At 56.2% G+C, this 25,002-nt stretch overlaps 2 protein-coding genes across 2 annotated transcripts; one reads left to right on the top strand and one right to left on the bottom strand.

Moving 5' to 3' along the window:
• Positions 1–1,140: 1,140 nt before the first annotated feature.
• On the bottom strand, positions 1,141–16,888 carry Plcb3 (phospholipase C beta 3). Its single transcript, XM_059261916.1, has 31 exons — positions 16,719–16,888; positions 13,995–14,072; positions 13,703–13,771; positions 13,477–13,617; positions 13,147–13,226; positions 13,012–13,065; positions 12,842–12,917; positions 12,629–12,729; positions 11,930–12,096; positions 11,706–11,852; positions 10,259–10,499; positions 10,003–10,087; positions 9,736–9,922; positions 8,883–9,085; positions 7,647–7,743; positions 7,485–7,569; positions 7,120–7,244; positions 6,372–6,526; positions 6,119–6,280; positions 5,423–5,522; positions 5,235–5,339; positions 4,965–5,056; positions 3,398–3,551; positions 3,274–3,309; positions 2,972–3,164; positions 2,456–2,609; positions 2,286–2,362; positions 2,105–2,194; positions 1,940–1,997; positions 1,614–1,700; positions 1,141–1,531 (listed from the first exon to the last, which is right to left on the bottom strand). The coding sequence occupies exons 1-31, from the start codon at positions 16,815–16,817 to the stop codon at positions 1,328–1,330; spliced, it is 3,702 nt and encodes a 1,233-aa protein (XP_059117899.1). The 5' UTR covers positions 16,818–16,888; the 3' UTR covers positions 1,141–1,327.
• A 5,609-nt stretch (positions 16,889–22,497) lies between these two features.
• Ppp1r14b (protein phosphatase 1 regulatory inhibitor subunit 14B) lies at positions 22,498–24,686 on the top strand. The gene is given in 5 exon segments (XM_059248739.1): positions 22,498–22,531; positions 22,534–22,922; positions 23,982–24,065; positions 24,292–24,324; positions 24,418–24,686. Coding segments are annotated over 5 exon segments (609 nt in total). The 3' UTR covers positions 24,487–24,686.
• The last annotated feature ends 316 nt before the right edge of the window (positions 24,687–25,002 follow it).

Raw genomic sequence — 25,002 nt, 5'->3', positions numbered from 1 at the left:
TAAGCCCAGATAAGAGGCCGCCTTCCTCCGGAGGGAGCAGCCAGTCTCCAGCCGCCAGGAAGCTGGGAGAGGCCTTGAAGAAGTGCCAGTCTGCCTCAGCCGCAGGGCCTGGCCCATTCTCTTGTCACAGGGTCTCTGGTGTTCCTGGCTGGCCCCAGGCTTGTAGCAGGTCTTCCAGGCTGGTGAAGACCATCTCGCAGAGCCAGCGTGCAGGCCATCCTGCCTCCTGGCAGGTCTCCACTTAGCTACGGCCCAGTACACGCAGCTTCCTTTCAGGGCCTGTTTCTGTATCTGTAAAACAGGCAAAACATCTCCCTCACGGGTGAGGGGGCCACAAGGTATCCACAGAGTATCACAGCCCCTGCCAGCAGCAACCCTTAAGACTGCCAGCTTCCTTTAACCTAAGAGCCATGGATCCCGTCCCAATCTGACCACTCAGCTCCAGCCAGCCACTCCATCCCTGTGTGGTGCCCTCAGTGGCCCTGGCAGAAGATGCTGGGTGCTTGGGTCATATCAGGCAACAGGAAGGGGGGCAGGGAAGGCTTCCTGAAGCAGGGTCTGAGCCTGAGCAAAGAGACTAATGGGGGGAAGCTAGGGTTCAGGGCAGAGGCAGAAAGCTCAGAACCACCTCTGGCAGGGAATAAGGTGCCTTGGGCAAGGCAGGCAAGCTCAAACCTTGAAACTTTGCTAGGAGTCTGACCACCATAGCACAACCCCATTTTATAAATAAGGAGACTGAGGCCCCAGAGGAAATGGCAGTACCAGAGCTAGAGCCTAGAATGTTTTCATCCAAACCACACTGTACACAGGGTCCCTGAAGTCCACTTTTATTCACGTAAAAAAAAAAAATCCCTAAATATAAAGGGTTGGCCTTTACTTCCCAGAGCTCCAGGGCCCCTCCTACTGCTCCCTGGGAGTGCTGCAGGTACATGCTCCAGCCCTGTCCTGGGCCTGAGCTTAGAAGGGGAAGCTGAGGAATGAAGAGGCCCCAGAAAATGGAGTTAGTGTGAGACATCCGCCTGATTTTAAAAAAATAAAATTTCTAAAGATAAAAGGTTAAAAAAAAAAAGCATTAGTGTCTTCTAGCCATTACCCTATGCTCGCCCACGTCCTGTGGCCACCTCTTTTTTTTTTTTTTTTTTTTTTTTTTTTTTTCAAGACAGGGTTTCTCTGTGTAGTTTTGCTGCCTGTCCTGGATCTCGCTCTGTAGACCAGGCTGGCCTCGAACTCACAGATATCTATCCCCCTGGCTCTGCCTCCCGAGTGCTGGGATTAAAGGCGTGCTCCCCTGTTGCCCGGCCCTGTGGCCACTTCTTGCTCAGCCAGTTTAGAGCTGGGTGTTCTCCTCCTGGCTCTCCGAGTCAGCGCCAGACAGGTGCCCGCCACTCCCAGGTGCATGACCATTGCTGGCACAAGCCACCAGGGGGCCGTCCCCAAGCCCTTCCGATGTCTCGCCCAGCAGGCATCGGCGGATCTCCTGGGGCAACCTCTCTCGCTGTTCTTGACACTCCTGGGTCAGCTGGGCCAGCAGCTGCAAGAGAAATGAATGTCCCAGGGGGGCCCGGCTGCCCAGCTCCTGTCCGACCGCCTGCCCGCCTCCTGTCAGGCCTTACCTTCGGCTCCTCTTCCACTAGCTGCTGGAAGACTTGCTGCTGCCCTGCCAGGAGGCGCTCATGGCGCTGCTTCTGGGCCTCTTCTAGCTGTATGGGAGGGCAAGAGTTAGCTGAGGGAGGGGCAAGACCTGGAGGCACTGAAATCAGGGAGAGGGGGATCAGGGCTCCCAAGGACACTGAAGGTGTTAGATATGATGCAGGCACCAGAGGCTGTTGTTGGTACAGTCCCCGGAGGAAAGGCCTTTGGGACAGCAATGTGGCACCAAGCCAGGCATGGAAGAGCTGAGTTTTTGATGAGTAAAGGAAGAGAGGTAGGGCCCACTCACCCGTCTGATGGAGTTGACTGACTCAGTGATATGCCGCCGATTAATCTCTGTCAGCTCCCTGCAGAGGTGAAAGGGATGGTTCAGTGCCCAGGCCCCCCCGACACCCCACCCCCACCCCGCCCCGACCTCCCCTCACTCAATGGCTCCCAGCCCCGACACACTTACACCTCCTTCTTATGTTTCTCCCTGGTCTTGGCCTCTGAGATACTGTTGTTGCGCTTCCTGTCCAGGATCTTCTGAAGCTCCTTCTTCTCCCTGGAGCAGCCAGGAGGAACAGGAGGGGTTCAGAGGCAGGACTCCTGGCACCAGAGTCCCACTGCACTCACGCAGGACCCTCTACCTTTACCTTTCATTCAGCTCCTTCAGTCTCTTGAACTGGGTTGTGTGTGCATCCAAGACAACCTCCCTGAGCCGCTGCTGACCCTGGGGACACAGGCAGCCAGCCAGCAGGTAACACAGGGCTGATGGGTCTACCCAGGAAGCTGGCTCTCCTTGCCTCCACCACAGGCCCCTCACCTGTCTCAGGTGCTCCAGCCTCCGTTCAGTTTCTGCATCTGCCTGGGCCTCCCTCAGCTCCAGCAGGCTCTGCACCTGTCGGTTCTGGAACTCTCGATACTGCTTGGCCTCCTCTTCCTCCTCCTTAATGTCCTCCACATTGGTAGCTCTGCCTCTGTAGGAAGAACCTTCTCAATAATGCTAGGTCCCTGGCATCGGAGGACAGTTAGAGCAGGGCTCATGCCAGCAGGCAGTGGCAGGCACCAGCCAGGTGAGGTCTGCTATGCAAATCAAGAGGACCAGCATGGGCCAGCAGCTGTACCGTTAGCTCCACACAAGTGATAAGTTCCTGCTTCTTGGCAGAGGACTTCAGAGGAGGTGTTACTACCAGGAAAGAGTGAGGACCAGTATGGGAGTCCACCTCCACCTTCCTGTTATCCAAGTATGCCCATCCAGCATGGGCAGCCACATGCACAGCTCCCTCCAGTATTCCTGTCAGCACACAACACAGGTGGCAACAGGCTACGGGGCACTCACGGAGCACTAGGGGAGGGCCGGCACTTGCCCTCAGCCCTGGCCTGAGCCAAGCCATCCAGCAGGCGGCGGGTGAGGGCCACAGCCTTGCGCTGGTGCTTTTTATGCAGCTCCCTCAGGTCTCGATCCTGCCGGCTCCGGAGCTTCACCATAGACTTGTGGTTTCGGAGCTCCTCCAGAGGGGTAGGAGTCACCTCTGCAAGGGAGAGGGGTAGGTAGCAGGCAAGGTGGGCTGAGCAGGGCTGAGCTGGGCGGGGTAGATGCCCTCCAGGTGGCCCCACCCCAGATCAGGCTGTGCCCCTTACCAGAGAGGATGCTGGCAATCAAATCATCTCGCTGCCCTGGGGAGCAGAGGCTCTGTTTAGAAGCTGGGGAGCCCGGCAGCCGATGGCTTCCCGTGGCCCACTCCTAGGACAGGCTTCCCCTTACCTGGGCTACTGAGGGAGGTGCCAGTGGGGGAGGTGGTAGGGCCCGGGGGCCATCGAGGTGAAGCATCCAGTGGGTTAGGTGTGGGGGTGGGCAAGAGCTGTGACCCTGGCTGTGGAGACTGCGTCTCCTGATACGTGTCTGTGCTGGTTTGAGCCTGCAAGAGAGAAAACTCCTTCCAAAACTGTTTTCTTCATCTCTGGGTCCTTCCACCTCTGGATGCCCTATGCCCCTCCCAGCTCCCTCTGCCTGCACAATGAAGAGATAGACAGTAGGCACCCCTAGACCCTTGTCCATGCCAGGAAGGCTGTGTGTTACCAGATCATTGCATGTCCTCAACCACTCCCAGATGATTCTGGAAAAGCCTGGCTTGGCCCCAAGAGTCCTCCAGTATGTCCCTCCCACCCTGGCCTGCTGGTTCGTCTTCCTCCTGGATGCTCAGCTCCTGATTTAATCAGCAAAGGAAGCAACGGCAGAGCGGGCACCAGTCTCTTGACTAACAGCTCCTCACAGCCCTAATTGCAGTCATCTCTTTCCTGGCCGCCACAGGCCCCATGGGGACTGGGTCAGGACATGTGGCTGAACCCCTGCTCCTGGCGCCTCCCCACTGAAGCCACTACCTACCTCCCCATGGCTTCCCTGGCTTCTAATGCCTCAGTGTGTATATACCCAAGTTTTTTACTCCACCTAGAGTTTGAGAAACTCCAGTCTAGAGACAACCCAAATCAATGCAAATAGGTATGTCCTCTTTGAAGAGCCCACAGCTGAGCTGAGGGTATAGCTCAGTGGTAAAGCATGTGCCTGGCCTAATTAAAACCCTGGGCTCCATCCCTACCTAGCACTGGGGGAAAGAAAGCAAGGGGTTGGAAAACTGACTGCTCAGTAAAGTGCTTGCCATAAAAGCATGAGGACCTGTGGTCAGATCTCCTCACGCCTATAACCCCAGTGCCAGGATGGGCAAAGACAGGCAGATCCCTGGAGTTCACTGGCCAGCCAGTCTGGTTCAATGAGAAACCCTATCTGAGAAAATAAGGTGGAGTGTGTCTCCGGAAAACCACATGCACATGTATGTGAACACATGCAAACATGATTACACACAAAAGCAGAACCCCACAGCCCTTACGCCTGGTGCAAGCCATCCAAAGCTCCTGACAGTGCAACATGGCAGAAAGGGGCTAAAAATGGGCTGGAAGCCCAGCCAGGCTGTATGGAGCTCAGCCACTTCCCATAGCCTCAGTGTCCCGTCTCTGTGAGGGACGTGGCAATGAGCCAAGGATGTGACTGACCTCACAGTGGGCTTGGCAGCAAGCTGGCACTTAGCCGCCACTTGACATCATTTCCAGGTTTGAGGGAGACAAAAGGACCCAGAAAGGGGAGCAGGTTTTGCAGGCATGAGCTGGGCTGGTGAGACAGGAAACTAGGGTCTGCAGTAAGACACTTAACAGCTTGGTTTAGAGAGTGGTATCAGCTGGCAGGGCTGGGAACTGGGGGTACCCGTGAAAGAGTCGTCCGCTAGTCTCCAGTGTCAAGGCAGGCCTAGCCCTGCCCACCTCCACTGCTGCCCACTCACCTCACTCTCCCCAATGAGAGCAGCCAGCTGCTTGGCTCGCTGGTCCATTAGGCTGACATGCTTGATGGGGTTAATCAGGGCCTCTGCATAGTCTGGAGGAAGCAGAAGGCCCAGTCTTCAGACCAAACCCCAGGCCACACTCTTCCTGCCAGCCCAGGGCTCCAAGGGTGGGAAGTCTGACCCCACTTGAACTGGGGCACCTAGTTCAGCCACGCCCAAGTCTGGCTCCCACCCTTCTGGTCCCTGCCCTGGCCTACTACCCCATCTCACCCTGGTGGTCATCTGGGATGTAGTCAGAAGCTTCAGTGTAGATAAGCAGGGCAGGCAGGCACAATGGCTGGTTGGCCTCATTTCGCAGGCAGACATAGTGGTATCCTGGGCAGGCAGGAGGGTAAGGTCAGCGAGGCCTGGCCAAATCCCCAAGCTAACCCAGTGCTACCCAGAACCCACAGACTCACCTGAGCGGATGGCCGAGACAGGAAGGATGCGGTGCCCAACGAATCTGCCACCCTCCTCAAAGGCTGCAATGCGAAGTGAGGCCAGCGTGGGCAGCACAACCTGTGGGGCCCAGACTGCTGAGCTATGGGGCAGAACCAGGACCGCCACACCACAGCCATCAAGGCTTCACCCTCAGAGCACAGAAGCCCAGCTCACAGGCAGCCAGAAGCCCTCAGAGTCATCCACAGGACAAGACAGGACAGGTCGCATCGTGGCCTGCTTAGCAACTATGTACTGAGCCGTGTGTATAAATTCAGGACACACTTCAACCAAGTCAAAAGCAGAGGTCATATTCCTATTCCTATGGGACCGTAGGAGTGGGTGCAAGCTTGGAGCTGTGGTCTCTGGCAAGTGCTTCCTGCTTTGGAGATGAGGCGGGCAGTGTCTGTTCCTCATGTGGGGAAGGAACAGGAACAACACAAGATAGGACAATGTTGTCATCATTCCTACCCTACAGCCCAGCCCTTGTCTCTCCTTATCCCCTCTGTCACTCAGAAGAGGACAGGGAACCCAAGCCTGACCACAGGACACACACGCGGGGCCTGGGAGGTCAGTTGCCCTTCCCACTTTCTGATCACCAGCCACTACCAGGTGCCTGGCCCCTGCTCTCCATTGGCCAAGACAGGTTAGGTTGGCCTGCCACAGGGTGGGCTCACCTTGGGGAAGTCAAAGGGCTCTTCATCCCACACAGGGTTGAATGAGTTCCCCTGGGACGTCCTTGTGCGGTATTTGCGCCTCGTGTCAACTGGGAGACCAAACATGTCCACTTCGACGTAGATGCCCACCTTCCTGTCAGACAGGAACTGCCCCGAAATCACCTGCAGTGGGAGAGCCCAGGAAGGTAAGTAAAGCAGTTGCTGTGTGTCTTACCCTCAGAACACCCCAGGCCCAATCCCTCTCAGGACCCACCTTGACCCGCAAGGCGTTGGCTACTATACCATCTACAATGACCTCAGTAAAGGGGTCAAAGGACTTGTCCGGCCGCCGCATGAACTCAGGCTTGAGCAAGTACCCACTGCGCCCATTGTACTCAAACACGCCTGCGTTGAGCTGCATTGGCATGTCTGTAGGCAACACAGGCAGGGTCAGGGTCAAATGGATTCCAGGGTCCAGACTCAAGAACAACCAGACAGGTGAGGGTCCACAGAGTCAGTCAGGGTCAGGGTTCCAGACAAAGTATGGGTTCAATTTTGGGACAAAGGATTAGGTAAAATCGAAGTCAGTAAGGTGGGTCAGGGTCAAGGAGTGTGGGCTGCCTAGTTTTACGTCAACCTAATCCCCGCCACAGTCATTTTAGAAGCGGGAACCTCAACTGAGAAAATGCCTCCCCCACATCAGATTGGCCTGTGGGCAAGCGTGTGGTGCATTTTCTTGATTAATGATTAATTGATGGGGGAGGGCTCAGCCCACTGTGGGCAGTGCGGCCCCTGGGCTGGTGGTCCTGGGTGCTGTAAGAAAGCAGGCTGAGCAGGCCAGGGGAAGCAAGCCAGGAAGCAGCGTTTCTCCACGGCTTCTGCTCCAGTTCCTGGCCTGGCTTCCCGCGAGGATGAACATGTAAGCTGTAAAATGGAATAAACCCCTTCCTTCCCAAGTTGCTTTTGGTCACATTGTTTTTATCCCAGCAATAAAAACCCTAAGACAGAGGCCCAGAGCTCACCCAAGGTCTGGAAGTTGAGGGCAACAAGCTGGCAACCCACATTCCAAAAGAGCTGAGGCATGTAGTTGGAAGAGTCCACACGGGTGCCCTTGGGATAGATGCGGCTAAGCTGCTGTTTGTTGTATCTGGGGTTGGTGGTCAGGGCCATAAGGGAATAAGTGACCACTTCTGCCAGCCTCTGCCTCAGGCCCCCATCTCTATGCTCCTGGAAGCCCACTCCCAACAAAGCTGTCCATACCATTCCCGAGCCTCCACACCTCAACTTACTGATGTCCCCATGCAGATGGCTTCTGTGGGATCAATCCCTGAGGCATCTGCAAGTCCCTGCCTGGCCCCACCCCAGCCCCAGTGCCTGGGGAGGATACTCCACAAACTCCATGGGACTCTTGGTCAGCTGTTCCATGGCCTTGGTCTCCACAAAGGATGACATCTCGAAGCACTTGTTCCTTTCTGTGGGCAGTGGAGGGAAAAGTATAAGGCCCGGCAGGGCCTGGCTGGGCAGCTCCCAGTCACCCAGCCCCACTTACTTCGGGCAGCCTCAAAAGACTTGAACTTGACAGGCTCAATGTAGTTGACAAGTGTCGACATCTCCTCGGTGGCATTGACCTCACTGCTGGCTGTGCCCTGTGGCCCCCAAATTCAAGGTCAGTGGTACCAGATGTCCCTTGCTTGCCCCCACAAAAGGGAGGCTAGCCCTTTCCCACACCTGCAGTCATACTGCCCAGCAGCTTCCTGCAGGACACCTTGATATCACCTTGACAGTGACCTTTCTGTCACCTCTGCTCTCCAGTGTTCCCCTGACGCTCCCTCCCCTTGCCCCAGTTTCTCCTGCCACAGGGCCTTAGCACATGCTAGTCCCACCTCTTTAAGTCTGTCTGCCCCAACCTTCCCTCCAGGGCAGAGTCCCCTTCCCCAGCTCTGCAACTCTGTGTCCTCTTTTCTTTAAACTTTTTTTTTTTTTAATTTATTTATTTATTATGTATACAATGTTCTGCCTGCATGTATGCCTGCCGGCCAGAAGAGGGCACCAAATCTCATTACAGATGGTTGTAAGCCACCATGTGGGTGCTGGGAATTGAACTCAGGACCTCTGGAAGAGCAGCCAGTGCTCTTAACCTCTGAGCCATCTCTCCAGCCCCTTTTCTTTAAACTTTTAACTTCATGTACTTTTCCTTTGTGTGTGTGATAGTGTAAGGAAGTGTGGGTACTTGCTGCCACTGTGCCCATGGGTTGATCAGAGGACAACTTTAGGGAGTTAGTTCCCACCTTCTGTCCTGGGTTCTGGGTATCAGACTTAGGCCACTATTCTTGTACAGTAAGCACTGTTACCTTGCCAGCCCTGCCCTGTACTCTAACACTTTTTTTTAATTATTTTTATTTATTTTGAGACAGGGTCTCTCTATGTTGCACTTGCTAGCCTAGAACTCACTATGTAGATAGACCAGGCTGGGCTCAAACTCACAGAGATCCGCCTGCCTCTGCCTCCCAATGCTGGTGTTGAACGTGTGTGTCAGCACACCTAGCTGGCTCTCACATTATTGCATTTATGTATTGTATGTGAAGAGGACCAGCATGTGGAGGCAGATGCTTTACCAGGGGAGCCATGTCCTTGGCCTTGCACTCTAACTCTTACAGGTTCATCTGCATACCACTTAAACTGGAGGCTACAGAAATCAAGCTCAGGAGAGTAAATGATCGGCACAATGGTTGTCACCCAGCAGGTGCTCAGCAAACAGCCCCCTCTACACGCCCGTGGTCCTGACCTCATCTGTAGTGGGTTTTTTGGGATCTGTTTCCTCCTCTTCTTCATCTTCTTCCTCATCCTCTCGGTCAGCAGGTATGAGAACATTGGGTCCCCGGCTGAGGCCCTCCTCACCCAGAGACTTCTGGGCCTCCAGTCTGGTCTTCTCAAGTCCCATCTCCTCCCCATTGCTTAGGCCGGGGCAGCTGTCTGAGCTGGGGGACCCTGTACAAGGGCCAAGGGTCAAAGGTCAGGACCACAGGCTGATGCCGAGGAAAGCTGCAGTTGTGTGGGGAGGTCAGGGTGCCTTTCTAGAGAAGCACAGCTGGCGGAGAGGTTAGGGGTCATCCAGAGGGGTCACAGGTCAGAGTTATACAGTTTCTCTCTCTCTCTCTCTCTCTCTCTCTCTCTCTCTCTCTCTCTCTCTCTCTCCATATATATTTATATACATATGGGACTCGAACAGCCAGGTACATGGTAACCTGGATGGGCTGCAAGCTGAGCTCAGCAAGAGCCATACCCAGTGGTATGGGGATTAGTGGGGCGAGCAGTAAAGTGTCATGTGATAAGGGACCTCAATGAAGTGACAGGGCAAAGGTTAGCCGAAATTTTAAGGAGCTGGGTGAGCAGAGTTAGTGGAAGTTACAGGTCAAGTGTCAGGAGCCTGAAGGAAGAAGTTTTGCTGAGGTCAAAGGTCAGAATCCAGAGCCCTACCCTGACCAGGCAGCAGTGACAGGTTGGAAGTCAGGGCTGAGAGGTCACCACTCAGCTAAGAGGAGGTAAGGAAGGAGGTCAGGGGCTGGGGTGATGGAGACAACGGGGTGAGAGGTTAAGTCAGTGTTAGGACCTGGGCTGGAGGTCGGGCCAGGCCATACCTAGCTGGGGTGAGGAGGGCTCTGTGGCGGCTGAGCTCTCGCTCAGGGCTGAGTTGCTCTGCTCCAGTGGCCTCTTTCGAATGGAGCTGTCAGGGACGCCTGTGCTGGGCCGATGTCTCTTCTTGTTCTTCACCAGGATACGGCCCATCAGGTCCTGTGGACTAGGCAGGGGGACGCCCGCAGATAGCTGGGCAGTGTGGACACGTCAGGACCTATTCAGTCACCCTTCACCTCCATACACCCTCCTTAGCTCCAAGCCCCCCATACCGGATACTTATCCAGTGGGTCAATGAGCAACGCGTCCCCAAAGATAGAGCGGCAGTACTCAGCCATCTTGGCCTGCTGCTTTGCCCTGTGGGGATAAGCTCAGAGGTCAGAGGTCAGAGGTCAGAGGCTCCCAGGGGAAGCTGAGGCAGTTCAGGTTCACAGATGATTAAATCATGAAAGAAGGGCTGTGTTAGGGTCCATCTGAGGTGCCACCATCAGAGGTTTCTCTAGAGATTCCCAGGGCAGGCCCACTCACGAGTCTACATGGTTCTCGAAGGAGAGGATGACAGGGTAGGGTGAGGTCTTGAAGGCTGTCTCAGCAATGGCCTCGAGCACGTCCCGTAACGGCACCTCAGTGGTCATGGTGAAACCATGCGTAATGAAGGGCTCTTCCTCGGGGGGCCGTCCCTTCCATACATCCAGCTCCACACAGCGGCAGCCCCACAGCAGCGCCTGGCGGTACATCTCCACCGACGATGTTCCAGCCAGCTGGCCCGCTGCAGGTGAGGCCTTGTCACTACCCACTGGCCACCCCATTCCACGGGGAACCGACCCATACTGGGGACAGAGAGACCCCTGACACAGCCCAACTCCAAGGTGGTACACTCTGGCCAGTCGGTTACTCCTCCACTCAGTGTGAGGCCAGCACCATCTTCCCCAGAAGCCCTCAGGAAAGGGCAGACATGCTAACCCCCAGTCCCTGGCATTCACCAGGTAGGAGCAGAGCAGGCATTCAGCAGCATTTGCAGACCCAGCTAGTTCTTCTTCAAGACTCACATTCTCTCACATAAAACACTCCCAGCACTGCCCTACTACCCTGAACTATGGAATCCTCAGATACCTTCCAGAACTCCCCAGGACCTAACTAGTATCTACTGTGTCTACTCCTGCTATCCATCTCTGGCCTGCACCAGACTCACTCACTACCTCTTGCCTAGAGGATCACAGTCCCTCCCTGCCTCCAACCTAATCTCCACAGAACTTCGGACAACCTACCAGGTTCCAGTGCTTTCTCTTCTTCAAGCTCTCCAAAGAACCTCTCTGCCACTCACATTGAGTCCAGAAGCCTTCCAGACCAGGGTTGCTCCTGCCTCCCTTTCCTAGCCTTCTCTCACTAGCCCTCTCCTTCTGTGGACCTGTCCCTAGGCCCATGTTCCCCCTACCCCTGGCTTCCTTTCTTGCTTCTCCTGGGGCTATGCATGTGGTAGGCTAGTGCTCTATCCCTGAGTTACACACACTCCCCATCCCCTTTTTTTTTAAAACTTCTAAACCCATTTATCTCCTGCCCAGGCATCTGTACAGGCTACCTCTGCACAATGCCCTCAGCCCCTCTCCAGGGACACTTCAAGATACCCACCCATGCCGGGCGGTGGTGCCACATGCCTTTAATCCCAGCACTCGGGAGGCAGAGGCAGGCGGATCTCTGTGAGTTCGAGGCCAACCTGGGCTACAGAGTGAGTTCCAGGAAAGGCACAAAGCTACACAGAGGAACCCTGTCTCGAAAAACCAAAACAAACAAAAAAAAGATACCCATCCATAAGGCACAGCCCACAGAGATATTGACTCTGGGGCTGGGTGGCTGTTCCCTGGCCCTTCCCCAGTGTTGGCCCATGAATGATCTAATTGAAAGCTCTCCCCCAAAGGAGAAGCAGTGTGAGGCCAGGGGATGTGGGTTTCTTTGCTCCCTGCTCTCTCTCACTCACCAGTGAGATAGGTATTATGTGAAGAATTGATGAAGTATGCACTCAGTGGCTGCGTCATGTCCATGCTCAGGTCCAGGGCCTCCAGCGGCAGGATGCCGTTCTCCTCTCCTCCTAGGTAGCGGCTGAAGCCCTCCATAGACATCTGGTCTGGAGATGGAGTGCCAACAGGTCAACTGGGTGTGGCCTGTCCCATGCACACTACCCTACTGCTGCTAGCCGCTCACCTCGCTCCAGGAACTGTTGGTTAGGCTCATATTTCTCGATGAGCAACCGAGCCTGTGAGGGCCGCAGTGGCGGGTACAGAACTTCATTGAGTCTTGGGTCTCTTTGCTTCTGGTTGATAAAGTCCATGAGCTGCTCCAGAGTGAGGTACGGCTTGCCCTTGGCACCTCTGGAGGGGCCCAGAAGCTGGGTCAGGCTGTAGCCTCAGTTCCCACCTCGTGCTAAGCCCTCACCCTGGGAGACAGAAGTGGGAAGGCCTGCACCTAACTTCAGCTGCCACAGATTGGTATTCTGGGCCTCAGTTTCCCCGTCCACTCTCCTGACCACTCAACACAAGACGGACTGGCATCAGCATTCACGAAGGCTTTAGAAGCTGCTAAATGCTCAACCCACTACTCTGAGTCTCTAGACCCTAGGACCAGTCTTGGCTCTGGCCTCCCACACTGTGTTGGCTCAGGCAGGTCCCCCAACACCTCTGAGCCCCTTGGATCCCATCCTGAGTGGGTTGATTAAGCCACCTGTGGCAGAGGGCTGGCACACAGAGCTCCAGAAACCACAGGGGAGTCCGGGGAGGTCCTGCCTTCCTTATGCTGACACCTGTGAACCTGCCCACCCACACCACTTCTCATTGGGCCAGAAGAACACCAGGCAGAAGCCACAGGCAGAGCCCAGCCTACGGGAACCACTCCCCGGCCACTTACATCTCGAGCAGGATCTTGTCAATATCCGGTCGCAGACACAGCTTGTTCAAGAATCGCTCAAAGATTTCCAAGGAAAACTCATCAGGCCGGATGGACTCACTCTGAGGGTGAGGAGCGTGGAGTGAGAACCTAGGGCAGCCAGTTCCAGAAAGTGGGCACCCACTGTGACACCCCACCCTGCCCCACCCTCACCCTGGCCCTGGCCCCACACACCCGGTTGAAGTTGAGGCCACAGGACTCCAGCGCGGTCTCCACCCGCTTCTTGTCTGCTGAGAACATCTTCAGAATGCTGATGCAGGCGGGAGAGGTCAGGGTCAGTTGGGGGGCAAAGATCACCAAGGTCAGGGCAGGAGAGAAGATGCTGAGGGGGAAGGGGTGCTCACTTCTTGACTGGAATCCGTCCATCCTGGTTCACCTGCAGCTTCAGCTTTGTATATCTGGGGAGACGGGGATGAAGATCAGATCTTGGGACTGGTCAGCTGCACCCCCAGTGCTCCCCAGGGTGACCCAGGGCTCACGCTTTCCGCAGGAAGGTGTTCCGGGAGGCATTCTGAGCCAGTATGTTCATAGCCAGTTTGAACAACTCCTCCGACCAGACCTGGAAGTTAGCACACAGGGGAAGAGGTGAAGGGGACTGAGGGGCTGGCCCAGGCATAGCTTACATCGGAACAGGGTATGCTACTAAAACATCAAGAGCATAAAACCGGGAGTGGTGGCTCACGCCTGTAATCCCAGCACTTGAGAAACTTAGGCAGGAGGATTGCTTCAAGTTGGAGGCCAGCCTGGGCTCCAGGATGTCTTCCAATGAAGCGTCTGCTTTCCTGGATGGTCTCTCGACCCCAACCCACCTTGACTGTGTCATCCTGCACGGCCATGAAGTTCAGGAATGTGGTGTTCACCGGGTCTGGCCCAGCCACCACTGTCATCAGCTTCTCCTCCAGCCGGGCATCAGGGCTCCCAAAGCCCAGTACTTCCCGAATCTTGGGGTCCTGTGTAGTGAAAGCCAAGGGTGAGGGGAAGGGGTGCATTGTCCCAACAACCTTGGTCCCATCAGTCCGAGGCCTCATCCCTCACCTTGGGCAGGCGGGCATAACGACCTATCCGTGTGTCCCTGATGGAGCTGATGTCCAGGGTGTCCACCTCCTAGGGAAACCAGAGTCAAGGTTTGTGTCTAAGAAGTAGGAGATGTCTTTAATCTCCCCACCCAAGCTGAGGAATGCCCAAGGCCTGGTTAGGTCTCAACCCCAGGCCAAGGGAACCAGGTAGGGGTCTCCCGTGGCAGGGGTCTCCCGTGGCAGGGGTCTCCCATGGCAGGGGTCTCCTGAAGGGGCCTGGGCCTGAGCCAGCAGCTCCAGCACACTCTCACCATGTTGGGTCCCGTCCAGTACAAGAAGAAACCATTGGGATCCACACGCAGGGTCACCAAGTTCCTACTGGAGGCCTCCTGAGGGCAGCACAGAGGACAAGGGTCAGGTAGTGAGAGTTGGGGCAGGCTTGGTCCTCCTAGACCAAGCTGTTTCTACCAGTGAGCCAAGAGGAAGCTCCTCCAGCCTGCAGGTGCTCCTGGAGAAGAAGACAAGTCCTCAGCATGACATTTCAGGTTCAGTCCCCAACACTCCCCCCAGCTGCACCCTGCCCCCAGATGCTGTCCCACAGGCACTGCTCTGTCCCCATCACCTGCCTGCCTTTTGTCACACCCTTCCCTGTGCTGTCCTTTTTTTTTTTTTTTTTTGAGACAGGGTTTCTCTGTGTAGCTTTGGAGCCTGTCCTGGAACTCACTCTGTAGACCAGGCTGGCCTCGAACTCACAGAGATCCGCCTGGCTCTGCCTCCCCAGGATTAAAGGCGTGCGCCACCGCCACTGCCCAGCGTGCTTTCCTTTCTTATCTACCCCTGAAATGTCTGTGGAGGTTTCCAGGTGCCCATCCTAGCCTCGGTTTCCCCAGAAGGCCTGAGAGGTCAGGGATGCTAGAATCCCTGCTCCATACCCCCCTTACATAAGCATACTCCAACTGTATGAAAGCAGGGGGCTGGGAGCCTGGATCTAAAGCCTTTCTGTGTCCCTTGAGGCCTCAGAGCAACTGGCCACCCTATGATCTGCCTCAAAGCCCATCACCCATCACACTGTAGCTCATGGGATCCTCCATTAGCCTCCAGGCTCACCCCATGTTATAGAAGAGCCCCCACCCGCTCCAGGAAGACTAGGCAGGAATTCCCATTCTCCATAACAGCTCTAAGATGATTGACAGGAGGGCAGGATATCAGGAATATGACTATTTTCTGAAAATGACCCAGTCATTGATGCGCAGGGCTATCCCATATACTCAGAAGCAGCAAAGAAAGGCTTGCACTCCAGCCGGAGAACTCCCCTTGAGTCAAAAGAGGATTCCCACCCCACCCCCCAAACTGCTGCTCTGGACAATCCTGCTGCCACCAACAGTGCACAGTCCCAGTCCCACAGCCCCAACTGTGAACCACGTCCAGTTCTACACCCCGAATTTCAACAACCTCCCCCGTCTTCAGGCTCTCCAAAGCCCTGTCCTGCCATTGTCTCCATTTTACACAGGAGGAAACTGAGGAACCAGGATTTGCAGGGTTATATTCCCAAAGTCCTGGGACCTAGGAAACGGGAGCTAAGACCCCTGCAGGGCCCCAGCTCCTGGTTTCAGCAACAACCTCACAGCCAGCAGGGACATCAGTTGGAAGACTGGGAATTGCACAGCCCCACCCATGCTGTCTTGGTTTACAGAAGGATAGCAGCTGATCCGGGGACTCGGGTCCCTAAACCTTTTGTATGTAAGGTCCTTCAATTCTAATGGGAGAACACTGGGTCCCAACCCCTCCAGGAGATTCCCAACCTTGCCTTGGACCTGACTACACAGCCCCTAGTAGTGCTAGAAAGGGGGAGATTGGTGGGTACTGTCCCTAGAGCCCCCCATGGGACCGTCCCCAGGAGCCTAACTTCCAAAGGCCATCCAGGCTCCTGGCTCTTCAGTCCCAAACTGTGTTCAGCACCCCCACACCACCCCGGGCCCTCTCCCTGTTTCCACTTCCTTATTTGGGTTTATCACACTGCAAGGAAAAGGAGAAACTTTTCCCTTTAGGCTGGCCTGGGGAAAGGGGTCTCCTGGGGCCGCGGGGATGCCCAGGCACCCCTTGCCCAGCACACCTGCAGCTAAGGCCACGCCCCCAGCCCCTCCCCTTAGTTCCCACTCCTGCCCCACCCAGCCGGAAAGAAACCTAGCGTCTTCCAGGCCTATGGCCTGACTGGGAAGGAACAGTAAGGAAGCTCAGGCCGCTGGGTCGAGGCTCTGGGGAGCGAGAGGCCCAGGGGGCAGGGGAGGGAACGGAACGTGGGTGAGACGTGGGATCTGGATAAGAAGCCGCAGGTGGGTATCGGGTAAGTATCAGGAGAAAAGCAGTAAAAACTGGGGTCCAGGATTTATTGGGGTTCAAAGTCCCGAAGTTAAGGAGTGGGGAGCAAAGTTCCCAGAGTTGGAGGAACTTGGAGGGGACAAAGTCTCTCAAGTAAGGGGTGACTTGGTGCTCCCACCTGAGCAGAAAGCTCGCTGGAATCCTGAAGCAGGGCAAAGGGGTTAGGGTTAGGGTTAGGGACAGGGTGAAAGTGATGAATAGAAGAGAACTCTCAGGTGAGGCACTGGGGAGAGTGTGATCCCAGTGGCACTCCACCCAGGACAAGGATGCCCTACGTCCCGTGGGAGTCCAGTGCCGGGCGCAGGGGTCTTGGGGACCAGACCAGTATCCAGTATCGGAGAACCAGAATTCGTCTGGCAAGAGTGGGAAGGAGTGCGAGAGGAGCAGGATTTACAGGCTTCGAAGTCTCCACGCCAAGGAGTGGAGAGCCCAGCTGACCACAGCTGAAGGACTGACTGGGCTGCGGACTGGGTTGCGGGGGGGACAAAGTCTTCAATTACTGAGACGACAGGGGACTCAAGTTTCCGGAGTGCAGCAAGGCTGGAATAGGGGGGCGCCGTGGTCAGGCAACGCTGAAGTGGGGGTCCCTGGCATCTGGCCGCATGTGAATGAAGGAGTCCTCCGACCTGGGGAGAGCAGGGGACAGCCGCTCTTACCTCGTCCCATTTGATGAACTTACTCCCGCGTCGCAGGGTCTCCACCACGGTGGGCGGCTCCAGTTGCAGCGCGTGGACGCCGGGCCTGGCGCCCGCCATGGCCAAGTCAGGGGCGGCTCGGGGACCCACGGAGCCCCGACGGGAACCGACGGTGCCGCTGCTCTTTCCACACCCTCCCGCGCGGCCCGCTCCGGCCCCGCGGCGTCAGCGCCCGCCCGCCAGCCAGTCTGTCCCGGACCGACCGGAGACTCGGCGCCCGGCCCCGCCCCCGCCTAGCTCCGCCCCGTCGGGCGGTGCCGCCCCCTCCCTCCGTGTCGGGCCCGCCCGGTCCGCGGCGGCGCCCCCTGGCGGTCGGGGCGGCGACTGCATCCAGAGGAAGGATGGAGCAGATTTGGAGGGTCTTTGTTGGCCGGCTCAGTAGGGCTTTATTTTTCAGGGGTCTTGAGTAAAAGAAGAGAGCTTGGGGCCACGGAGCTATTGAGTGTGCATCTGGTAGGACGGGTGTTAGAGCTGCCTAAGATGGGCCAAGGTCAGCCCGTCGAGGGCTCCAAGTGGAAAAGAGGGAGATAATAGGGTGGGGGGACGCAGAGCTTTGTACCCCACCCCGCTCCTGCCGCACTTAACTGAGCTCAGAAAACGTCACCCCATCTCTCTCCATCCCACTTCACCGGCATGCCCTCACTTCGCCTCACCCCCTCCTGCTGCAGCGCAGTCCCCCCTCCCAGGGAGCACTTAGCTGGCTAATGGGCCTCCCGCCGGCAGGCGCCCCTCCCCCGTCCCTAGCCCTGGAGGCCCGGAGCCTGCCACCTCCTTTGAGGACCCAGGCATCCTGGCTTTCCAGAGAAAACCTTGGCTCTGTTCTTGCGCTGCTGACCCTGTGATGGGAGCTAGTCTCTGTGGAGTCTCCTAGCTGAAAACTGCAAAGTGAAGCATGGTTGTTTGCCCAGAGGGGGCAGAAGCCTCGTGGGTGTCCCCAAAGGAGGGGTTGTGCAGTGCCTGGCCCACAGCAGGTGCCCTGAAATCAGTGTTCCAGCGATCGGAGGAACGGATGGGGCAGGCGCATGGGCACCGGCAGGGGTGAGGGCTGCAGCCCCTCCCGCAGGGCTTGGCTGGGGGGGGGGCTCCTGCCTGGGGGCCCCTGTGGGAGCCCCCCCAATACGAAGGAGGCAGCAGCAGCAGGTTTAAAGTAGAACTCATCCAGAGGGGCCAGCCAAGTCACCTAGAAACCCAGAAAGAGTTGGAGCTGGTTCTGGGGGAGGAGGGTCAGCCAAGGAGGAGCTTCCCTACAGACGCCTTTGCCCCAGGCTCTCAGGCCTCAAGAGGAGCCCTGCCTGGCACTGGCAGTTCTCCAAATCCCCACCATAATGGCGGCAAACTTAATGAGTCTTGTTGACTCTGGCTGCGGCCTTGTGCAGTGATGTGATTATTATCTCCATTTGAGGCCCAGAGAGGGGAAGGGACTTGCCCAAGGTCACACAGCTTCCTGAGAGGATTTCAACCCTCATTCTGACTTCCTGCCTCTGCTCCCAGCTCTGTTAGAGACAAAGGGGAGGGGGTGTGCAGGACTGTGATCCTCTTCCTCTCTTAAAAAGGCTGTAAAAGGAATACCCCTTCAGTGCTCCAAAGATCATCAACCTCCTCGGAGAACAGAACCATCAGGGTGGAGGTTGGCCTCTGTACCCACAGGCTTAGGTTCAAGTCCAGGACTCACACTCCCTTGTCCAGAAGCTAGTCGGCAAGCCAGAATAAACATACACCCCCTCTATAAGCTGGGGAAGAAAGCTGTGGGAACGTCAGAGGGAAAGGAGGAAAGAACACAGACTCCGGTGAGCTCTGGCACAGGGGACCCTGCTCACCAACACTGAGGTTAGGAGGACCTGGAGTCAGGGCCTGAACCTCAGGCCCTGTGCCTTCCGCAGGAGACCTTCCCAGAAGCTTCTGGAAGCAGGTCCTTGGAAAACAGGATGGAAGCTGTTTGCTGGGCCAGGCCCTCTTCTTCCCCACTGCTAATCTCTTGAGGCCAGGCAGCCCCCATTAGAAGGCTCCTTCCTCCTCCTTGGTCACTTTCTTCCAGCCCTGGAATGGTAATAGTTTCTCGGCAAGCAATAATGGGGGGACGAAGGCAGCCTTTCAGGCCTCTATCCTCGATTAAGGGATTGGTTTCAGCCCATGGGTCCCTCCCCAGGGCCTCTGCTTCAGGGAGGTGCTGTAAGCATCCCTAGCTACACTCGTGGGGTGGGAGGGGGCCACATCCCCCTGGGAAAGGTGGAGCATGGGAAAAGGAAGCTACTGCATGAGGCTGGATGAGAGGCTAGGCACATACTCCAGTCACCGGAGGATTGGTGGGTGAGCCTAGCCGGATAAAGGCTCCAGAGCCTGAGCTCTGGGTCACACAGAGGTCAGGATCCTCTGGCTCCTGGAAGAGGCTCCTGGCACATGAGTGATTTGCCCACTTCCTGGCAGAGTAGGGATTTGAACCCAACCTCTTATGCTTCAAGGCTAGGGTTCTGTACAAGCAGCCCAGGTTCTAAGAAGGCTGCAGGCCAGCATACCCATCTTTCTTCTCACACTGAATAGTCACAGGAAAGGACAAGACAAACAGAACAGCCAGCCCCAGGAAAATGAGGATGCCTTGGGGATGACACAGGAGGTAGCCAGAGGGAAAAGCAGGATGAGCATGCCCCTGAAAGGACCTGGCATGTTAACTGAACTGGAGACCTTCACATTAACCACGAAGGTCAAAGGCCAGAAAAGTCAGTGTTCAATATCATCATCTTGGGGGCAGAGGCAGAGCTGAAGGTCTTCAGAGTCATAGGCTCCGCTCTCATAGTAGCCATTGGGCATTAGGAGCCATTAAAGTATCTCTAATCCATGAGTTCCTTCTAGGTACAGACCAATGCTGGGGTTCAAAAAGAGCTACGATGCTTTTGGTGTGGTGAGTGGGGCACGCAGGGATTATAGTACTGGGAAAAGTGACTCTCGCCTTATTTCAGGCATGGAAGAGGTCAGACTCTGGATAGGTATGTCACTGCCTGCCTACCCTGTGATAACAGGAGCCAGCCTCCCTGGCCCCACAGGCCAGCTGAAGAGAGCTAATGTCTGGCAATGGGCTGTGGAGGGAGGGAAGATCAGCTTACTCCAGTGCTTCCCCTACTGAGAACAGGGGGATCAGCCCTAAGCCGGTCTCCTCCTAAGCAGCGCACCGCCCCTCCCCCCATTCTCACACACAAACACCACTCCTAACCTGACTTCTCATTTAACTTATTTGTTTACTTATTTATTGTTTCATGTATCTCAGGCTGGCTTCGAACTCACTAAGTAACCAAGAATACCCTGAACTTCCAATCCCCCTGCCTCCACAACTGTGATTATAATTGTGCACCACCACAAACAATTTATATGGTGCTGGGGATTGAACCCAAGGCATTGTGCATATTAGGCAAACACTACACCAAGGGAGCTACCTCCCCAGACTTCTCTCCCTTTATCTCATTTTTACAGGGCTGGGAATCAAACCCATGCCCTTGCATATGCTAGGCAAATGTTCAACCCCTGACCTACATCCCTAGCCTTTGTGGCTGCTCTCCAAAAATAGCATCAAGGGGGCTTGAGAGAGCCTTAGCAGTTAAGAGCACTTGCTCTTGCAGAGGACCCAAATTCAATTCCCAGCACCCATATGGTATCTCACAAACATCTGTAACTCCAGTTCCAGGGAATTCAAAGCTTTCTTTTGACTTCTGCAGCCACAGGGTGGTACACAGGCATATGTGCAAACAAAACATTCATAACACACACACACACAGAGAGAGAGAGAGAGAGAGAGAGAGAGAGAGAGAGAGAGAGAGAGAGAGAGAAAGAGAGGCATAAGTAGCCCAAAGTCCTGAGTTTGAGTTTGGATGCAGTACCATATGTGTGACCCTGGGCCAAACTTACCCTCTCTGAACTCCGCCTGCTAAGAGGCTTTTTTTCTTTGTAGCATCTACAGAAAAGATGTCCATAAGGGGCTAGGACCTGCTATCCCTGTAATCCTGAGACTATTTGGGACTGAAGAGGGTGAGCCAACCATAGAGACATCCCTAAAAGTGCTATCCAACCTCGCTAGGGGGTATGAAATGGGGTGGGGCTGGGGCTGGGCCAGGGACTAGTAGACTCTACCATAGTGTGCGTGTGTGTGTGTGTGTGTGTGGGGGGGGGGGGGTCACACAGCCTTGGCTCAAAACCCCAGGTCCCCCTTTATATAGCCCTATGCCTATGACTTAACTCTGTGTTGTCACAATTGAAGTTTCCACGGATTTTCCTGTTTAAAGAAAGTCCATCATTCTAGCCGGGCAGTGGTGGCGCACGCCTTTAATCCCAGCACTCGGGAGGCAGAGCCAGGCGGATCTCTGTGAGTTCAAGGCCAGCCTGGGCTACCAAGTGAGTTCCAGGAAAGGCGCAAAGCTACACAGAGAAACCCTGTCTTGAAAAACCAAAAAAAAAAAAAAAAAAAGAAAGTCCATCATTCTTTTATGGTCATTTGTTTAACCTATACGATGGAGTTGTCTGCCTGAATCTGACAATTTTAGGGGCTGGGGCTCTGTAGGGACTTGATAGTTTCCTAAGACCTGTAGGTTTGATAAGCAGCAGGCTGTCCCAAGTTTGGGTATTAGCAAACGAAGTCCTAAGCGCTCTCCGCCACCAAAATTCGCTGTCTAGAAGAGAGACAGAGAAATGAATGAATGAGACAATTTAAAGCTTCAGACAGAACGAAAGAAGGAAGGAACGTGGCCTCCTGAAGTGTGAAGGAGGAGATGCTGGGAAAACTAACTCGCTGCCCTCACAGAGGAACACGCCTGACTGACGGGGGTCCGGATACACGCTTATTTGGGGTCAACCGCTATTATTACCTTTATCATCGTAAATTTCGGTTCCCCCACATGCTAGCTCTTTGCACCCGAGTTTCCTCCTTTGCACACGTTCAAGCTGCGGGGTGCTTAGGGCCGCGCCCAGCACAACCCAGCCATCCCGGAGGGGCGCGTCCCAAACAAGTTTGCGCTTCGCAGCGGGCTCTGCAGCTAGCTGGGAGGGGCAGCGTCGCCGAGCCGTGGACTACATTGCCCACAATGCCCCGCGCGCCGCCATCTCAGCCGGTGGGCGGTGGTCGTCTGGGGTCCTGGCTATTGTAAGCCAGAGGGCTAACTCTCCGCGCCCCCACCCAGGGCTCCTCCTTGAGGGGCGTGAGACCTGACCAAGTAGGGAGTCCCGGCACCTGGACAGTTCCTGGACGCTTTTGCACTCCCCCATCCCCGGAAGCCCCGTCCACGTGTCGGCCCGCGCGCGGAAGTCCTCTCGCCCCTTGCTGACCAAGGGTCTTGCACGTTCCTCACCGGATCTGCGCTTACTCGGCCTTATGCCTAGACCGCCTCTGTTTCGGCCTCAGTGACAGAATGAGTCAGGGTCAGAAGAGGACTGTGGTCCTGGCGGGCGTGCAGATCCAGGCACCAGGCACCTAGAAAGTCTAGGTTTGGGGCCAGAGGTTAAATTAAGGGGGGCCGACCGACAGCCCCGGACCCTGCAAACTAGATCCTCCCCTATCCCCTTTCAGGAGGCGGGGTTGGGGAGAGGGGGCCTGAAGCCGGCTGGCCCTTTAAGGGGGTGTGGTCGGGGGGCGGGGGAAGAGAGCAAGACAGAGAAAGCGGCAGCGGCGGCGGCGGCTCGGGCGGCGGCCGCGGGGGACAAAGGGCGGGCGGATCGGTGGGGAGGGGGCGGGGCGCGGCCAGGCCAAGCCCGGGGGCTCCGCATGCTGCAGCTGCCCCCGGGCGCCCCCGCCGCCGCCCTCGCCGCGGAGCCGCGCGGAGCGGAGCCCGCGAGCTAACCGGAGCCAGCGGCCCGGAGCCAGCCGGCGGGCGTCCGGGAGGCGGCGGCGCAGGGAGGGGCCCGAGCGCGCACGTGGCCCCGGCGGCCGCCATGGCGGACAGCGGCCCCGCGGGGGGCGCGGCGTTGGCTGCCCCGGCCCCCGGGCCGGGCAGTGGGAGCACGGGGCCCCGCGTCTACTTCCAGAGTCCCCCAGGGGCCGCAGGCGAAGGCCCGGGGGGCGCCGATGATGATGGCCCGGTGAGACGGCAAGGGAAGGTCACCGTCAAGTACGACCGCAAGGAGCTACGGAAGCGCCTCAACCTGGAGGAGTGGATCTTAGAACAGCTCACGCGTCTCTACGACTGCCAGGTGTGCTCCCCACCCCGTGCCGATACCCTAAAATCGGACCTAAGTCGGTCTGCTCGGAAACCCCACCGTCAGTCTGTTATCAGTCAGTGGGAGCAAGGCTGCTTGCTCTTACACTAGCCGCTCCCCAGTGTGTGGTTTTCCTTGCCTGACCTGAGTCACTACCTTTCCCCGCTACCTCGGACCTTGCGTCCTTCGTGGTACTGCCCCGGGTTAGACATGGTGTCATCCCCAAGCTTAGAGGGATAGATAGCCCGGTCTGGGACTGGAAGCAGTCTAGCTTGGGCTGACAGTGAAAGGTCTAATCTGGTTAGTCTCGTCTGGGCTAGAAGAGACACTAGTTGAAAGGCACAAGTGTAACTGTTTCAAGTGTAGAAAGGATCTGGGTTGTTCTAGTGGGCTAGCCTGCCATGCTGCCTGTCTGTGGAGACGGGCTAGCCAGTTTTCCCGGCTCTGGTTCTCCACCCCATGACTCCCTGCTTGTTCAGATGGTGACTCAGGCCCCCAGGGGTAGGGTGGAGGAGTGGGGTTGCCCTGTAATGCCTACCCTAGCCCAGCCCTGGAATGCAGCTGGCTCCTAGTGGAATAGCTGCTCCCTTGGGGAGGGGGATGTACCCCTTCCTCCTCAAAGCATGGGCTCTTTGTTTCCCCTTTATCAAGCATGGGTCTTTCCCACTGACCCCTCACCCTTCACTTCCTCCTCACTCCCAGGAAGCTGTGACAGGTGTTTGGGGGAGGGGAGGGGACTGTGATGAACTGGGACAGCTGGCCCCACCAGTGCTCTGGAAAGCTAGAGGTCCTGGATGCTGAGAAGGCACATCTGCTAGGTTCAAAGCCCAACGTCCCCAGCCCTGTCTGTCTGGCGCCCCTGGTGCCCACTGGCAGGGACAGGAAGTTCCCCCTCATTGGGCAATTTGCCTTGGCACAGACCTGATCTGTTTTCCTTCCCAGAGCAGCTGTCTTCTGCTGGGCAAGGCAGGCTGGTCTGGTTTTGAGTTAGGGAGTCCTCTGCACATCTTCTCCTGGCTGAGACACTGTCCTTCTTTCCCACCCCTACCCCAGGAAGAGGAGATCCCAGAGCTAGAGATAGACGTGGATGAACTCTTGGACATGGAAAGTGATGATACCCGGGCCGCTAGAGTCAAGGTAAGCTGAAGTCACCTAGTGGAAGGCTGCCTGGAGACACTGCCCCTTGGGGAAGCTCGGCCCTGGTGCCATACCTTCTTTGCTTTGGGTCATCTTCCGCCTCTGGAAAAATGAGGCTCGTGGAACTTAACTTAGCTACGTTCCTAAGTGGCCTCGGTCTCTTGGGAGGGTACAGGTGAACTGTGAGCCCCCGTCACCAAGAACTCCCTCTGTTCTCCCTCACCAGGAGCTGTTAGTTGACTGTTACAAACCCACTGAGGTAAGTCATTTTCTCTGACCTCAGGGTGGGTATGTATGTGTGGCAGATTATCATCTTGGGTCTTAGCCTCTCTAACAGCCTCCTCCTATCTAGGCCTTCATCTCTGGCCTGCTGGACAAGATCCGGGGCATGCAGAAGCTGAGCACACCCCAGAAGAAGTAAGGGTCCTGACCCAGATGACCATGGCTCCCACAGGACAATCGCTGCCCCTCAACCTTGTAGCAACAGCAATACCGGGGGCCCTGCAGCCAGGCCTGGTGCCATGAGCAGGGATCCCCGTGCCCCTGCCTAGGGGCCACTTCCCTTGCCCTCAGTTTTCCATTTTTGGGGTTTTTTATTGTTATTAAACTGATGGGACTTTTTGTGTTTTTATATTGATTCTGCGGCGCAGGCCCTTTAAAAATAAAGCTAGGATACGCCTTTGGAGCAGCTAACAGGCTTGGCTGGTCTTTTAGGGGGGACACACTGCTCTACAATTGTCACCAGCTCAGCTGCTCCCCAGGTGACCACAGGCCTTCCTGTGGGCCATGTAGCCATGGTGATAACCCATGCTGGCTCCCAGATTGGTATGCCAAGTGGCTGGGGAGCTGTGCTGCTACCAGCAATCTTAAGGGTTTTTAGCTGCACTGGGTAAGGGTCTCCAGGCCTTTGAGGCTATAGCTCAAGGCCCTGCAATTA

The sequence above is a fragment of the Peromyscus eremicus genome, chromosome 1 (genome assembly GCF_949786415.1).
Source record: "Peromyscus eremicus chromosome 1, PerEre_H2_v1, whole genome shotgun sequence".
In the NCBI taxonomy this organism is placed as follows: Eukaryota; Metazoa; Chordata; class Mammalia; order Rodentia; family Cricetidae; genus Peromyscus; species Peromyscus eremicus.
The sequence above is the reverse complement of the archived record's forward strand: the minus strand, read 5'-3'. Positions and strand labels throughout refer to the sequence as shown.